General features: G+C 43.1%; 1 protein-coding gene across 2 annotated transcripts in view; it reads left to right on the top strand.

The window, feature by feature from the left end:
* Window positions 1-2,879, top strand: part of polr3g (polymerase (RNA) III (DNA directed) polypeptide G) — a 33,774-nt gene extending 30,895 nt beyond the window's left edge. For both annotated transcript variants that reach the window (XM_063069134.1, XM_063069133.1), the window contains exon 7: window positions 137-2,879. In XM_063069134.1, coding sequence (XP_062925204.1) covers window positions 137-220 — 84 coding nt within the window. In that variant the 3' untranslated portion in view covers window positions 221-2,879. The remainder of the gene's footprint in view (window positions 1-136) is intronic.
* The last annotated feature ends 15,915 nt before the right edge of the window (window positions 2,880-18,794 follow it).

Here is an 18,794-nt window from a genome sequence, read left to right as displayed (position 1 = left end):
TAATTTGTTAACAGTGAAGTAATGGGCCTGATTGTAAGATGATGTATTTCTCTCTAGTGTCCACAGCATGGGATTAGTACACATTCTTTGTAATCTTGGGAAGACTCAGTCTGAAATCACTGCCTTTGCTTTTTAGGAAAATGATTATATTGCATCATACTTTGAAGATGGAGATGACTATGCAGCTAGCGACGATAATATGGACGAAGCTACATACTAGCAGTGCCTGGCATTCCATGTATATTAAACACTGTGAAATGATTCAGTGATATTGTTACAATTATTTTAACTTTCCTTAGGTCACTTGTTTTGCACTTGTAAAGAAATCAAATAAAAAAAAATTCTTGTTTACAGTGAAGATAACAGAGTCATAAAGGAGCTAAAATGGGTAGTTGCACATCAGACGTTCATTGGATAGTAATAGATCTTGGATTTTGCACTAATATTATAAACCATTATATAATTACGCACATATTTTGAGGAGAATCATGTTGCCAAAGTTATGTTGCAAAAATATTTCAGGGCACCAGGGGTTAGTGCAGCATTATTATAGCTCAGCATTGGAGTTTGGAGTTCAATTAGGGTAGCACACTAGTGAGTGGTTCGCACGACGTTTTACTGTACAGCAAACCCAGGTTCAGTTCCCGCCACTGCCTGTAAGGAGTTTGTATGTTCTCCCATTCACTGTGTAAGTTTGCTCTGGGTGCGCTAGTTTCTTCCCACAGTCCAAAGATGTATGGGTTGGTAGGTTAATTGGTCATTGTAAATTGTTGTGTGGTTAGGTGAGGTTTAAATCGGAAGATTTCTGGGCAGTGTGGCTCGGAGGTCCAGAAAGGCCTATTCCACACTGCACATCCATCAATAAATTAATTAAATAAACAATTCCAGTGTACTCCGTAAGAAAGCTTGTGCGTTCTTCCCATGTGCGCATGAGTTTCCTCCAGGTGCTCCAGTTTCCTCCCGCATTCCAAAGACGTACCAGTTAGCAGGTTAATTGGTCATTGTAAATTGTCCCGTGATTAGAGGCTTAGGTGAACTTGAGGGTTGCTGGGCGGCACAAATCATTGGGCTGGAGGTGATACATCTGTGATGTATCTCTCCGGTCAATAAATAGAAACAGGCTAAAGATCCGAATGTGTAAGCTGGAAGTTAACAGGCTTGGGTGGCATTTTTATGAACTATTTTTAAAGCAGGCCTTGGTAATTATGAAATTAAGACCATTTCAATGGATGTACACTATCTTGGTGCTAAAGCATATCTGGTTTCTTTACCGTTTCTGATTTCTTTGGCATGAATAATGCTCAAAGCAAAAAGTTTGAATAAAAACAGGAAATTCTGGAAATTTGCAACAAGCTGGTCGGTATCCATGGAGAAAGAAACAGTTAGCATTTTGGTGTAACGAACTTCACGTTTGAGTAAGACTGATTAATCTTGACTCAAGCTTTGAGTGTTTCTGCTAGTCACAAGAGTTGAAAACCATTATCAAATGGATTATTATAAAGAAATGAAATCATGTTTACAGAGCCTACTGCCTTCATTGCCTGTGTGTGTAACCTACCTCTTAAATTATTGCTGCACACGTGGGACTTCGGGTAATTCACATCTCCAACTTCACATCACATTTTCTGTGCAATTGTTTACATATTGCATTAGAAAAAATATCTTAAAATATTTTTCAAGAAAAAAGCAGTCCACTTCTTTCAGTATGATAATTCCTTATTCTCTAAGATTTGGCAATTTTGTAAGAAACCCAATGTTAATCCATACTCGGTGGCCACTTCAAGGTTTGACGTGCTGTACATTCAGCGATGCTCTTTTGCACACCACTGTTGTAACATGGGGTTATTTGAGTTATTGTTGCATTTCTGTCAGTTTGAACCAGTCTGGCCATTCTCCTCTGACCCCTCTCATTAACGTGATGTATTTGCACACAGACCCTCCCACTCATTGGATGTTTTTTTTTGGGGGGAGGGGGTTTGCACCACTCTCTATAAACTGTTGAGACTGTTGTATGTGAAAATCCTAGGAGATCATCAGTTCCTGAGATTCTCAAACCACCACATCTGGTACAATCATTCCACGGTCAAAGTCAATTAGATTACGTTTCTGAGCAGATATACCTAATAGTAGCCACTGAATGTATGTTGTGAACAGGAACATGGGAGAGTATTGTACTGTCAAACAGCTGAACACCAAATATTCATGCAAACATATAAATTCAGATTATAGGCCACTCAACCCATTATCTTGTTAAGTCTATATAACATCATGGCAAAATCTGATCGTAACCTGATCTAGGATACTGCTGGTGCTGGTGACCTTTCACTTCTTTCCTGTCAAGTACCTCTATACCTCAGTCTTAAAATGTTTATACCCAAGCCCTTTGAGGAAGAAGGCTACAAAGACTGCAATGGCCTGAGAAATAAATTTTCACCTCATCTCTCTGCGACTAGAATGAACGGTGTGTTAGTACAGTAGTTAGAGCAAAACAATTTACAGCACCGGTGATCACCAGTTTGTTTCCCACTGCTGTCTGAAAGAAGTTTATATGTTCTCCCTGTCACCATGAGGGTTTCCTCACTCATTCCAAAGTCGTACGGGTTAGAGGTAGTAAACTCTGGGTATGTTGTGTTCACACTTGTGAGCTGCCCCCAGCACATCCTCAGACTGTGTTGGTTGTTGATGCAAATGGTGCATTTCACTGTATGTTTCAATATTTAATTTACATGTGATCAAGTAAAGCTAATCTTTCTTTTAACTGCACCTTAACTTGGCTCCAAACCTCAGGCAATTACAACCGTGGCTGCTTTGTTTTAGTCCGTTCAGTGAATTACCATATTGTGGTCATCAGAATGGAGCCATGTACTCCAAAGTGACCTCAGCATCAACAAAGATAGTTTGCTTCTTGCATTTGCACGCTCTGTGTTTCTGTCAAAATGATCAATTGTTCTGTAGGCTAGAATGACTTGGTGTTAATTCACAATTTTAATTCTCTTCCCAAGTCTTATTTCCCAACTTTAAATACAGTGGATTCCAGTTAATTGGGATACATGAGGACCAGTACATTTTGACCCAATTAAGCAAATGCCCCAATTAGATGATCTTTCATGGAAATAGTTTAGAAAGTTTAAAAAGATAAACTACCATTTAACTGAGTAACAAATTATATATTTAAAACAAAGGTTCATTTATTATCAAAGTATACAACTGTAAACTTCTGCTTTTCCCGATGGCCATGAAACCGAGTAGGAGAAGAACAGCGGTACGAAATGAACACTACCAATGTTATTATACAGTACAAATACAACTGTATTTGTTCCTAATAGTTATCAATGAAGGAATTCACCCAGTGTACCCTGGTGTTCTTTTCATTGATTTTAGATGAACAAAATGAGTGCAGACACCTAGCGTACGTAGATAATTCATACAATATTATCAATGACTGCATCCTCCAAATTTTCACTTTCATTATAACATTCAAGACAATACCTTCAAATTCTTTGTAGTTCCTAATTCACTGAAGTAGTGAAATCATTTTGCTTTCACTCCTGATCGTTTCTGGCATCTCCAAGCCTAAATGCTTGAAACCACAGTGAGCAAAACAGTTCTGAATTGTCTTACTGTTTATTTCTTGCCATCATCAGTGACAAAAATCTCTGCTTTTTCAATGCAAGCACACACAACTGATGCTATTTTAAAAACTGTTCGCTCAAAGCACAGTGTAGTGTCTTAACGGCCACACAAGTAGATGCGTCTGATGCTAGTTAGAAACTGCTTGACAACGGGGTCTTGCCCCAATTAAGCAGCATGGTATCCCAAATAAATGAAGGGAAACTCAGCTATTTTCTCTATTTAGATTTTCTTCTTTAAGAGTTGTCTCAAATATATGCTGCCCTGATTATCCAGTGGCCCAATTAACTGGAATTCACTGTACATTTTCCTTAATTATCCAAAGCACTTATACCTTCTCTTTACAGAGGTCCCCCGAGTTATTAATGAATCTCCATTTAGAAACAGTATTTACTTACTCTTATGTAATATTCAGTGTACTTCAGAAGATTGCTCTTATTGCGTGCCTTTCTGTATTAACACCTAATTGTTCCTGCAAGGCAGGTTTTAGCCAGAGAAAGTAAATGCAAAGAAAAGGCCACATCTTTCTCATTCTCACAATGGCCCAAGCTATAATACTTTTGAAACATTTTATTTTTCAGATTCAGATTTATTTATCGCATGTACATCGAAACATATAGTGAAATGTGTTGTTTCCACTAACAACCAGCACAGCCAAGTATGTACTGAGGGCAGCCTGCCAGTGTGGCCACACATTTTGACACTAACATAGCATTCCCACCATATTTACATCAGGGGTTCCCAACCTTTTTTATGCCATCAAGCCTTGAGGGGTCCGTGACCCCAGGTTGGGAAGCCCTATTTTAGATAGATTGTCTTCTAGGAAAACACGAGTTTTAGAGGTGTATATGAGGTTTAAAGAGCCTTATAAGATTATAAGGGGCAGAGATGGAGTAGACAGTTGGAGTCCTGCCATTGTTTCCTAGGGTAGAAATGTTTCGTACCAGAGGGCATGCCTTTCTGGTGAAAGGGGGAAAATTAATGGAGATGTGCAGGGCAAATTTACAGAGTGCTGGGTGTCTGGAATGCGCTTCCAGGGTGGTGCTGGAGGCAAATACTATAGAGGTGTTCAAGATGCTCCCAGGATATGAAAGTGCAGGAAAAGAAAGGATATAGATATTGTGTAGGTAGTAGAGGTTAGTTTAGTTAACCATTTGATTACTGATGTGTTTGGTTCAGCACAATATTGTGGGCTGAAGGGCCTTTTCATGTTCTATCTGACATGGTATTATGAATGACAAATGTATTGAGGGTCAACGTAATTGATTTTTAAGTTATTGGATCAGTGGAATTTCCAGGTGGGCAACCATTTTAATTCCAATCCCCATTTCTGTTCCAACATGTTAGCCCAAGGCCTCCTCTTCTGCTATGGTGTAGCCACTCTCGGGATGGAGCAGCAACACTGTTGCCCACATTCATTTTTGGATTGCAAGCTTCAGTTAGAGTTGATTACATTTTTTTGAAGGTGTACTTTCAATTGCTAACTGTTAGTTGTCATCTTTCGAATAAAAGATACACTCAGTGGCCACTTTATTTGGTTCTTCCTGTGCCTAACAAAGTGCCAACTATGCGTATGTTTGTGGTCTTCTGCTGCTGTATCCCATCCACTTCAAGGTTCAAGGTGTGCGTTCAGAGATGCTTTTCTGCACACCGCTGTTGTAACACCTGGTTATTTGAGTTGCTGTCGCCTTCCTGTCAGCTTGAACCAGTCTGGCCATTCTCCTCTGGCCTCTCTCATTAACGAGGTCTATTTGCTCACAGAACCGATGCTCAAGGGATGTTTTTTTTCTATTTTTCACACCATTCTCTGTAAACTAGAGATTTGTGTGTGAAAATTCCAAGAGAACAGAAGTTTCTGAGCTGCTCAATCTACCCTGTCTGGCACCAACAATCATTCCAAAGTGGAAGTCACTTCTTCCTCATTCTGAACATAGTCTACATGCTTTTATGCATTGAGTTGCTGCCAGATGATTGGCTGATTAGATATTGGCATTAACAAGCAGGTGTACCTAATATAAGTGGCCACTTTATTATCTTTCAGTAAAATGCACTCTTCTACATGGAACAATTGAACAATGGTTTGGAAAATGTGGTGTGATCGGGATTTAAATTACCCTGATTAAACTTGAAGAAAAAAAAGTGCAGTACAATTTTGCCTATACAGTTTTGACTTTTTGTTTTTAAAGAAAATAGCTTATTTGCCTTTGATTTTGTATAATATATAGATATATTGTGCCTAATAAATTATTGATATTTATATTACATTTATTAATGTTAAGAAATATCTGAATATATTCTGTATTATTATTTAGAGGGAGCATTTCGAATGAATTTGTTTCCACAATGTAAAATGATCTACTATTGTAGTATCTAAATGTCTGTGCATTGCAAATAAAGTATTTAAATACTAGATAGATCCTTGGAAAACCTTTATCATGTGTGAAGCCTGTACTTTCTTAAGACATTTGCACAGATTCAGAATGTGTTGCACAGGAAAGACTGGTGAGGGCTAGAAAGGGGTAAATTGGGATGTGGATTGTGCAGATGTGGTAACAGGGAAACACAGTCAAAGCCTAGAAGTAGAGACACAGAATGCAGCAGTGGTGTAAATTTCAGGAGATTAATTAATGGTGTTTTAGCATGCACCCATTGTTGTAATAAAAAAAAGAGCATTAAAAAACATAATAAAAAACAGAATAAATATAAATAAAAGAAAATCTGTAGATGCTGGAAATCCAAGCGACGCACACAAAATGGTGGAGGAACTCAGCAGGCCAGGCAGCATCTATGGAAAAGAGTAAACAGTCGATGTTCTGGGCCGCGACCCTTCATCAGGACTGGAGAAAAAAGATGAGAAGTCAGTGTAAGAAGGTGGGGGGGAAGGGAGGAAGAAGTACAAGGTCGTAGGTGATAGGTGACACCGGGAGGGGACGCGGGGTGAAGTAAAGAGCTGGAAAGTAGATTGGTGAAAGAGATAAAGGGCTAGAGAAGAGGGAATCTGATAGGAGAGGACGGAAAGCCATGGAAGAAAGGGAAGGAGAAGGAGCAACAGAAGGGGGTGATGGCCTGGTGAGGAGATAAGGTGAAAGAGGGAAATTGAAGTGGGAATGGTGATAGAAAAGTTGGGAGTGGGAGCGGGGCATTGGAACAGTTACCGGATGATCAAGAAACCACTACTGCTGCAATGAGTCTACACAGAGATTGCAGGAGCAACACCTTATATTCCATCTGGGTAGCCTCCAACCTAATGGCACGAGCATCGATTTCTCGAACTTCGTTCGCCTTTCAATTTAATTGAATGAGGTACAGCAGGGAATAGGCCCTTCAAGCCGCGCCACCCAGCAATCCCCTGATTTAATTCTAGCCTAATCAATGACTCACAATGATCAATCAACCCTCTGACGGGCACGTCCCCAGACCACAGGAGGAAACCCAACACCCAGAAGAAACCCACGCGGTCACGGGGAGAACATACAAACTCCTTACAGGCAGCGGCAGGAAGTGAACCTGGGTCGCCTGCACTGTCAAGTATTGTGCTAACCACTATGGTATCATGCTATCGAATCGGGGATTGCTAGGCCCTGATCTTTTGTCCTCTCCTATCAGATTACCCCTTCTCCAGCTCTTCATCTCTGTCACCAATCGAGCTCTTTACTTCACCCCCATCCCGCTCCCAGTTTCACCTATCACCTACCACTTTGTACTTCTTCCTCCCTTCCCCCCATCTTCTTACTCTGATTTCTCACCTTTCTTCTCCAGTCCTGATGAAGGGTCTCGGCCCAAAACGTCGACTGTTCACTCTTTTCCATAGATGCTGCCTGATCTGCTGAGTTCCTCCAGCATTTTAAGTGTGTTGCACAAATATAAGTACATAGGATTAAATACATCCAGTGGAAGTAGTAGATGCAGGTTCGATTTAAACATTTAAGAGAAGTTTGAAACATCAAAGTGGGGTATAGAGGGCTATGGTCTAGGTGGAGGTTGATGGAACTAGGCAGATTAACAGTACAACATAGACTAGATGGTTTGAAGGGCCTGCTTCTATAACTATGATGCTTCTGTTAGCTTATATATATAGACTGATTGTGCATACGTAAAGGGACACTAGGTACCTATCTGTACAGTACAGAAGGTGACTGATTGGGCTATTTAGGCCATTACTTCTGTGCTGTCTTTTTGGAAGAAGCTTCCAACTAATCCCACTGCCATGTTCATTTCCTTGCCTGTACATTCTGTCCCCCATTTTTTCAATCAAACTCTACAAGTAAAAATCTGTCCCCAAACCCGACCCGACCACAGTCTTTTCCCCTCTGTCAGATCGGACCCGGAAGATCTTGCTGTGCCGTGCACTGTTCAGGAACAGAGGATATGTGAGTTATTAGCAAGCTAGTCGATCTGATATGGGTAGCGTTCTGAGACCAGCTGCCGAACCCTACAAAAAACAAAACCCCCTGAGACTCTGCATCCAGCATATTATTCTCTGTACATTCCACCATTTACTGCTGAGCATAACTTTCCCCTCCCCTTCCACTCCCTGCTTTCCCTAGGGAATGCTCTCTATGTGACTCCTTTGTCCACTCATCTTTTCTCCTTCCCTGCAAGCAGGACAAGTGTTACACTTGTCCCTACACATCCTCCCTCACCACCATTCAGTATTCCAAATAGTCCTCCCAGGTGAGGCAACACTTCACCAGTTAGTCTGTCAGGGTCATCTACCTTTTCCACCTATCCCCTCCCAAACTTTATCCCTCACCCACCCATCTTCCCGCTCACCTGGCTTCATCTATAACCTGCCAGTCTGCCCCCCCCCCCACCCCACCTTCTTATTCTGGCTTCTGTCCCCTTCCCTTCCAGTCCTGATGAAGGGTCCCGGCTGTTTCTTCTGCACTATAGAGTAGCCTCTTCGTCCTTTGATGCTGAGCAGCTATTATAACCAAAGCTGAGTTCGTCAGAGATCAGTGAGTATATTGCGTGGAGATCGACATTCTTTTACCTTGGCACCGTAGTGGCGTAGCAGTTAGTGTGACACTATCATAGCTCGGAGTTCGGAGTTCAGTCCCAGCGTCCTCTGTCAGGAGATTGTCCGTCCGTCCTCTCCATGGAATGTGTGGGTCTCCTGTGGGTCCCTCAGTTTCCTCCCACAGTCCAAAGACATACTTGTTAGTAGTATAATTGGTCATTTTAAATTATCTTGTGATTACGCTTGGCTTAACCTGGTGGGTTGCTGGCAGAGCAGCTCGCAGGGCCGGAAGCGACTATTCCACGCTGTATCTCTCAATAATTTTTCTAAAAATCAGGAAGCAAATGTAATTTCTGTGTTCGTATCGTTCATGTGTATGGATGAGGTGCCGGTGATCTGCTGACTAATTACCTTAATACTGATAATATCTGCCACTTCAACACATAATTCCTGCTTGCTTGGCTGAAGTTCAGAGCCGTAGCGGCAAAGAAGATATGCTATGTGAATTTAGATACATTATGCTTCAAACAAGTGAGAAATGTAAAAATCTTCTGATGAAGGGTCTCAACCTGATACATTGATTATTTATTCCTCTCTATAGATGCTGCCTGATCTGCTGAGTTCCCTCAGCATTTTGTGTGTGTTAATCTGGATCTCCAGCATCTGCAGAATCTCTTGTGTTAAAAATCTTCCTGTTCTCTCCCTTTTAATCCTTAAAGCTGGCTAAATGAGGATATAAGAGATTATTGTGGTTTAGCTGATGTTTTCATGGGATCTTGGTGAAGCAACGTGTTAAAGATGATCCTAAATGATGTGTCAGGACTGTGAATTTGCAGCCTGACTTTGAAAACTGTGTGCTAAGGAAGCAAAATTCAAAATTCAAAATAAATATTATCAAAACACATACACATCGCTATATACAACCCTGAGATTCATTTTCTTGCAAGCGTTCACAGAAAATACACGAAGCACAATATAATCAATTAAAGACAGCACCCAGCAGGACGGACAGACAACCAATGTGCAAAAGACAACAAACTGTGCAAATACAAAAAGAAACAAACAAATAATAAATAAATAAGCAATAAATATCAGGAACGTGAGACAAAGAGTATCTGAAAGTATGTCTATAGGTCATGGGAACATTTCAGTGATGGGCTGACCAAAATTAGGTGAAATTATTCCCTCTAGTTCAAGATTAGATTAGATTAGATTATGAGGACACGCAGTCCTCTTTTATTGTCATTTAGTAATGCATGCATTAAGAAATGATACAATGTTTCTCCGGAATGATATCACAGAAACACATGACAAACCAACTGAAAAACTGACAAAAACCACATAATTATAACATATAGTTACAACAGTGCAAAGCAATACCGTAATTTGATAAAGAACAGACCATGGCACGGTAAAAGTCTCAAAGTCTCTCGAAAGTCCCATCATCTCATGCAGCCGATGCAGCATCTTGGAAGCATCCGACTACAGATCGACTCCAAGTCCGTCCGAAAACTCCGAGCCTCCGACCAGCTCTCTGACACCGAGCACCGAGCACCAACTCTGCCGAGCGCTTCAACCCCGGCCCCGGCAACAGGCAATAGGCAAAGCCGAGGATCCGGAGATTCTCGATCGCACAGTAGCAGCGGCAGTGAAGCAGGCATTTCAGAAGTTTCTCCAGGTGTTCCTCCGTGCTTCTCACGCCTGTCTTCATCAAATCAGGATTGTGCATGGCCCCTAGTTACACATAATCAATATCATTCTGAACGGTTGTGCGCGCTGATGTTTTAGGGATAATAACTGTTCCTTAACCTGGTGGTCCCTTATTTCTTTGTCAGTCGCAGCCCCTCTACTCTGCCCTTTCGAGAAATGAGGCCTTGGATATTTAGCTTGAGCATCCTCCTGGTGGATAGGCTCATAAAGAGAGCTTTTGGCACATTGGTCTTCAGAAATCAAAGTACTGAGTATGGGAGATGAGACGTAATACTTAAGTTGCAAAGGACACTTGTGATGTCTAACTAAGTGTATGTAGTTCTGGTCACCTATGATCGAAAGAGTGTACCTAAAATTTAGAAGGTTGTTGCTGGGACTTGAGGACCTGAGTTGAATAAGTTGAATAGTTCAGAACTTTATTTCCTGGAGCATAGGAGAATTGATAGAGGTATACAAAATTGAGTGGTATCAATAGGGGGAATGCAAGCAAGCTTTTTCACTGAGGTTGGATGAGACTACAGGGAAGGGTTTTGTGTCATTAAGGGCAGAAGGTGAAATATTTAAGGGAAATCTCTCCACTCGGAGTGTGGTGAGAGTGTGGAACAAGCTGCCAGTGGAAGTGGTGGATGCAGGTTCAATTTCAACATTTAAGAGAAGTTTGGATAAGCACATGGACGGGAAGGGTATGCAGGACTGTGGTCCAGGTCAACGAGACCAGACGGAGTGATAGTTTGGCATGGACTGGATCGTTTTCTGTGCTGTAGTGCTCTATGACTCGATCACTCGACTGTGGTTTTCTTCACTCTCTACCTCCTCTTGCTCGTGCTCCTCTTCAGGTTGTGTCTAGGTTCCTTCAGTTCCAGGCTACATTCTCTCACCTACCTCCGCAAGCTATGTGCATCAAGTCGCATGTAGTGCTAATGTCAGCAGATATGGTTGAGGTTTAGAGTCATAAGTTTATAAAGCCATACAGTATGGCAACAGGGCCTTTGGCTGAACTCGTCCATGCTGATTGTGTTACCATTGAGCCGGTCCCATAAAATATAGAACATGATAGTACAGTGTAGTACAGGGCCTTCGGCCCACTATGTTGTGCCAAACTTTTAACCTACTCTAAGATCAATCTTACCCCTCCCTCCTACATAACCCTCCATTTTCTATCATCCATATGCCTTTCTAAAAGCTTTCCCATGATTTATTATCGAAGTATATATACAGGTTAGAACTCTTGAGATTCATCCTCCCGCAGGCAGCCACGAAACAAAGAAACACCATAGAACCCATTCAAGAGAACCTCAAACACCCAACACCTGAAAAAGGAACATATTGCACAAATTGCAAAAAGCAAGCGAACAACACAAGAGAACGTCAATCATCAAACCGGGAGTCCAGTAATGGTTAGTTTAGTTTGGTTCAGCACCGCATCACCAGCCCACTGCAGGTTACATGCCAGCCAATCTTCGCTGAAGCACCTCAGTTCATATCGATCAAACCAGTCAAAAATAACAGCAAAAAGAGTAACCAGAATTCAGAAATACATGCATCATCACCCTCGAAGTCCCTTAAAATTATGGCCCTTCATATTAACGCAACACACATCAAAGTTGCTGGTGAACGCAGCAGGCCAGGCAGCATCTCTAGGAAGAGGTGCAGTCGACGTTTCAGGCCGAGACCCTTCATCAGAAGATTGAGGGGGGATCTGATTGAAACGTATAAGATCCTAAAGGGATTGGACAGGCTAGATGCAGGAAGATTGTTCCCGATGTTGGGGAGTTCCAGAACGAGGGGTCACAGTTTGAGGATAGAGGGGAAGCCTTTTAGGACCGAGATTAGGAAAAATCTCATAGAATTTTTTGAGGATGTAACTAGTAGAGTGGATAGGGGAGAACCAGTGGATGTGGTATATTTGGATTTTCAAAAGGCTTTTGACAAGGTCCCACACAAGAGATTAGTGTGCAAACTTAAAGCACACAGTATTGGGGGTAAGGTATTGGTGTGGGTGGAGAATTGGTTAGCAGACAGGAAGCAAAGAGTGGGAATAAACGGGACCTTTTCAGAATGGCAGGCGGTGACTAGTGGGGTACCGCAAGGCTCAGTGCTGGGACCCCAGTTGTTTACAATATATATTAATGACTTGGATGAGGGAATTAAATGCAGCATCTCCAAGTTTGCGGATGACACGAAGCTGGGTGGCAGTGTTAGCAGTGAGGAGGATGCTAAGAGGATGCAGGGTGACTTGGATAGGTTGGGTGAGTGGGCAAACTCATGGCAGATGCAACTTAATGTGGATAAATGTGAAGTTATCCACTTTGGTGGCAAAAATAGGAAAACAGATTATTATCTGAATGGTGGCCGATTAGGAAAAGGGGAGGTGCAACGAGACCTGGGTGTCATTATACACCAGTCATTGAAAGTGGGCATGCAGGTACAGCAGGCGGTGAAAAAGGCGAATGGTATGCTGGCATTTATAGCGAGAGGATTCGAGTACAGGAGCAGGGAGGTACTACTGCAGTTGTACAAGGCCTTGGTGAGACCACACCTGGAGTATTGTGTGCAGTTTTGGTCCCCTAATCTGAGGAAAGACATCTTTGCCATAGAGGGAGTACAAAGAAGGTTCACCAGATTGATTCCTGGGATGGCAGGTCTTTCATATGAAGAATGACTGGATGAACTGGGCTTGTACTCGTTGGAATTTAGAAGATTGAGGGGGGATCTGATTGAAACGTATAAGATCCTAAAGGGATTGGACAGGCTAGATGCGGGAAGATTGTTCCCGATGTTGGGGAGGTCCAGAACGAGGGGTCATAGTTTGAGGATAGAGGGGAAGCCTTTTAGGACCGAGATTAGGAAAAACTTCTTCACACAGTGAGTGGTGAATCTGTGGAATTCTCTGCCACAGCAAACTGTTGAGGCCAGTTCATTGGCTATGTTTAAGAGGGAGTTAGATATGGCCCTTGTGGTTACAGGGGTCAGGGGGTATGGAGGGAAGGCTGGGTTCTGAATTGGATGATCAGCCATGATCATAATAAATGGCGGTGCAGGCTCGAAGGGCCGAATGGCCTACTCCTGCACCTATTTTCTATGTTTCTATGTTTCTATGTTTCTCCTATCATTTTGGATCTCCCCCTCCCCCTCCCACTTTCAAATCCCTTACTCACTCTTCCTTCAGTTAGTCCTGACGAAGGGTCTCGGCCTGAAACGTCGACTGCACCTCTTCCTAGAGATGCTGCCTGGCCTGCTGCGTTCACCAGCAACTTTTATGTGTGTTGCTTGAATTTCCAGCATCTGCAGAATTCCTGTTGTTTGGCCCTTCAAATTAGTTATTTCTGGCCTAGGAAAAGGTCTCTGACTATGCCCTCGATCTCTGCCTCTCATCATTTTGTACATCTCCATCAAGTCACCCTCTCATCCTCCTTCACTCCAAAGAGAAAAGCCCGAGCTCATTCAACCTCTTCCATCGGCCTGTGTTCGGTGTATAGCCATCTACAACTCTCTTTCACATGCACCGATAAGCTGCAGGGTTGGAATGAAGGAGCTTTGTCTCTGAAAGGGCAAAACCGTGGTGGTCCATAGAAACAGGCTGTAAACAAGGTCATGTGGTCAATAAATGAATAGGGACATTGGAGAGCAAGAACATAGAGTGAAGAATGAGAGAATTGTGAAAAGGTGAACAGGGAGGCGAGACCTGATGCAGACTGGGAGTCGTTTCGCTGAACACCTACGAAAGCAGGATCTCCCAGCGGCCACACATTTTAATTCCACGTCCCATTCCCATTCTGATATGTCTATCCACGGCCTCCTCTACTGTAAAGATGAAGCCACACTCAGGTTGGAGGAACAACACCTCATATTCTGTCTGGGTAGCCTCCAACCTGATGGTATGAACATTGACTTCTCTAACTTCCGCTAATGCTCCACCTCCTCCTCGTACCCCATCCGTTATTTATTTATTCTTTTCCTCTCTCTTTCTCCCTCTGTCCCTCTGACTATACCCCTTGCCCATCCTCTAGGTTTTTCCCCCTCCCCCTTTTCGTTCTCCCTAGGCCTCCTGTCCCATGATCCTTTCATATCCCTTTTGCCAATCACCTGTCCAGCTCTTGGCTCCATCCCTCCCCCTCTTGTCTTCGCATTGAAGGGATTGAAGGCAGATAAATCCCCAGGGCCAGATGGTCTGCATCCTAGAGTGCTTAAGGAGGTAGCCCAAGAAATAGTGGATGCATTAGTGATAATTTTTCAAAACTCGTTAGATTCTGGACTAGTTCCTGAGGATTGGAGGGTGGCTAATGTAACCCCACTTTTTAAAAAAGGAGGGAGAGAGAAACCGGGGAATTATAGGCCGGTTAGCCTAACGTCGGTGGTGGGGAAACTGCTGGAGTCAGTTATCAAGGATGTGATAACAGCACGTTTGGAAAGCGGTGAAATGATCGGACAAAGTCAGCATGGATTTGTGAAAGGAAAATCATGTCTGACGAATCTCATAGAATTTTTTGAGGATGTAACTAGTAGAGTGGATAGGGGAGAACCAGTGGATGTGGTATATTTGGATTTTCAAAAGGCTTTTGACAAGGTCCCACACAGGAGATTAGTGTGCAAACTTAAAGCACACAGTATTGGGGGTAAGGTATTGGTGTGGGTGGAGAATTGGTTAGCAGACAGGAAGCAAAGAGTGGGAATAAACGGGACCTTTTCAGAATGGCAGGCGGTGACTAGTGGAGTACCGCAAGGCTCAGTGCTGGGACCCCAGTTGTTTACAATGTATATATTAATGACTTGGATGAGGGAATTAAATGCAGCATCTCCAAGTTTGCGGATGACACGAAGCTGGGTGGCAGTGTTAGCAGTGAGGAGGATGCTAAGAGGATGCAGGGTGACTTGGATAGGTTGGGTGAGTGGGCAAACTCATGGCAGATGCAACTTAATGTGGATAAATGTGAAGTTATCCACTTTGGTGGCAAAAATAGGAAAACAGATTATTATCTGAATGGTGGCCGATTAGGAAAAGGGGAGGTGCAACGAGACCTGGGTGTCATTATACACCAGTCATTGAAAGTGGGCATGCAGGTACAGCAGGCGGTGAAAAAGGCGAATGGTATGCTGGCATTTATAGCGAGAGGATTCGAGTACAGGAGCAGGGAGGTACTACTGCAGTTGTACAAGGCCTTGGTGAGACCACACCTGGAGTATTGTGTGCAGTTTTGGTCCCCTAATCTGAGGAAAGACATCTTTGCCATAGAGGGAGTACAAAGAAGGTTCACCAGATTGATTCCTGGGATGGCAGGTCTTTCATATGAAGAATGACTGGATGAACTGGGCTTGTACTCGTTGGAATTTAGAAGATTGAGGGGGGATCTGATTGAAACGTATAAGATCCTAAAGGGATTGGACAGGCTAGATGCGGGAAGATTGTTCCCGATGTTGGGGAGGTCCAGAACGAGGGGTCATAGTTTGAGGATAGAGGGGAAGCCTTTTAGGACCGAGATTAGGAAAAACTTCTTCACACAGAGAGTGGTGAATCTGTGGAATTCTCTGCCACAGCAAACTGTTGAGGCCAGTTCATTGGCTATGTTTAAGAGGGAGTTAGATATGGCCCTTGTGGTTACAGGGGTCAGGGGGTATGGAGGGAAGGCTGGGTTCTGAATTGGATGATCAGCCATGATCATAATAAATGGCGGTGCAGGCTCGAAGGGCCGAATGGCCTACTCCTGCACCTATTTTCTATGTTTCTATGTTTCTATGTTTCTCCTATCATTTTGGATCTCCCCCTCCCCCTCCCACTTTCAAATCTCTTACTAGCTCTTCCTTCAGTTAGTCCTGACGAAGGGTCTCGGCCTGAAACGTCGACTGTACCTCTTCCTAGAGATGCTGCCTGGCCTGCTGTGTTCACCAGCAACTTTGATGTGTGTTGCTTGAATTTCCAACATCTGCAGAATTTCTCATGTTTGCGAGGATAAAATGCTCAGCAGGTTAGGCTGGATGTGTCCTCCAAATACAGAGGGAAAGGGAAACAAAGAAAAATAGATACAGGTGGAGAACTAATCTGAGTCTGAGGCCTCCATCAGTAGGAGCTGACCATGGATATTGCATCCTAGCTGTTTATATATGCAAGCCTGGGCTGTATGATACAGAGAGCAAGCTGCTGCCCATGTAACAAGCTCCCCGTCTCCATGCTTCTGATGAACCCAAAAGAACGGCAGAGACTGATACAGTTCAGTACCAACAGCATTGCAGGAGTTGCCAATCAACATTAAACTCTATGTAGGACAGCCTTAGGGACTCCAGCTCCAGATCCTTCCCTCGGAGTTTATCTGAGTGGGTATAGCTGCAAGGCAGTGGAAGTTTGAGATCACCATAAGAATTAGGACATTTAGCCCATCAAGTCTTTTTCACCATTTCATCATGGCTGATCCAAATTTTCTCTCAGTCCCAGTCTCCTGCCCTATCCCTGTATCCCTTCCTGCCCTCACTAATCAACAACCTATCAATCTCTGCCTTAAATATACATCAAGATGGCCTCCAAAGCTGCCCGTGGCAGAGAATTCCACAGATTCACCATTGTCTGACTAAAGAAATTCCTCAACTCCATTCTAAAAAGATGTCCCTCTATTCTGAGGCTGTGTCCTCTGGTCTTAGACATTCCCTCCTATAGGAAGCATCCGCTCCACAGGCACTCTATCAAGGCCTTTCACAATTCGATATGTTTCAATGAGGTCACCCCTGATTCTTCTGAATTCCAGTGAGTACAGGCCCAGAGCCATCAAATGCTCTTCATTTGACAAGCCATTCAAACCTGGAATCATTTTCATGAACCTGCTTTTAACCCTCTCTAATTCCAGTGCATCCACTCTAAGGGGCCCTAAACTGCACACAATACAGATCAGAGTTTTCCTTCTCCTAAATGAGCCGCCAACCACCCTGCTCCTGTACTCGAATCCTCTCGCTATAAATGCCAGCATACCGTTCGCCTTTTTCACCGCCTGCTGTACCTGCATGCCCAGTAGAAATGGTTGCACTGGGCTTAGTAGCTAAGCCACACGTAAAGGCCAGAAGCTGGACTTGGTTGTCAGAGGCTATTTGAGGCGCACACCATTGGGAGCATTTAATAGGTAGCGGGAGCTTATTCCCATTACTACCACTCGGCTATAACAACCTTAAGGAGAACTGACACAGACAGAGAAATCAGGTTACTAGACGATGAAGAATGTCAAATATTTCCAGCTCAACTCTGACTATTCAACAGAATAAAGTTTGCACCATTTATCGTAGAGTAAGACACACAAAATGCTGGAGAATTCTTCATCATAAACACGAGAGACTCTGCATATGCTGGAGGATCTCAGCAGGTCAGATAGCATCTATGGAGAGGAATGAACTGTTGACGTTTCAGACTGAGACCCTTCATCAGGACTGATCTTGCATCTTTGTCATCCATTTTATATCATTAAGGCAGAAATGGGATACTGCAGACCCACACACAATTTTTTTGGAACAGCTTCATCCCCTCTTGCTTCAGATTTCTGAACAGCCCTTGTTATTCATCTTTTGTAATATTATTTGTTTTTATAATGCAGTAATTATATTTATTCAGAGATACTGCATAGAACAGGACCTTCTGGTCCAACAACCCACCTATTCAATCTTAGCCTAATCACACGACAAATTAACCTATTAACCGGTATGTCATTGGACTGTGGGAGGAATCTGGAGCACCCGGAGAAAATCCACGCATTCCACCAGTAGGAGGTACAAACTTTCTTAGAGAGAACACCTGATGTAATTGCTGTAATAGCAATGTGATAACCACTATCCTACCATAGAACACAAAATTCTTGTCTTGCACTCTATGCTGCCACAAAACAACAAATTTCATGACATAAGCTGGTGATAGTAAACCTGATTCTGACTCCAAGAAACTATCAGATGCACTAACGTGGCTAGCACATGGGTACACCCAATCGGTTATTTTCCATTACATCTGGAAATTTCTGAAATGCCCGGTTCGCTGCCACTGCTACTGTGCGATCAAGAATCTCCGGAGGGAAGGCCCCAAAATCCCCAGCTTTGCCTGCTGCTGGCAACCGAGGCCGAGGTCGAACCGTTCGGCAGAGATGGCGCTCAGTACTTGGTGTCAGAGGGCTGATCAGAGCTCAAAGTTTTCGGACAACTCAGAGTTGGACTGTGGTCAGGCATGGCAGGGAGAGTTTTCTTCCTTCTCCTGTCTGCGTGAGATGTGGGACATTCGAGAGACTTTGAACTTTTTTACTGTGCCATGGCCTGTTCTTCATCAAGTTATGGTATTGTTGCACTGCTGTAACTATATGTTATAATTATGTGGTTTTTGTTAGTTTTTCAGTCTTGGTCTGTCCTGTGTTTCTGTGATAACACAGCGGAAGAATATTGTATCATTTCTTCATGCATGCATTACTAAATGACAATAAAAGAGGACTGCGTGTCCTCATAATCTAATCTAATTAATTAAACTCATACACTACGGCAA

The sequence above is a fragment of the Mobula hypostoma genome, chromosome 16 (genome assembly GCF_963921235.1).
Source record: "Mobula hypostoma chromosome 16, sMobHyp1.1, whole genome shotgun sequence".
Classification (NCBI taxonomy): Eukaryota; Metazoa; Chordata; class Chondrichthyes; order Myliobatiformes; family Myliobatidae; genus Mobula; species Mobula hypostoma.
This window is presented reverse-complemented; position numbering and strand designations above follow the sequence as displayed.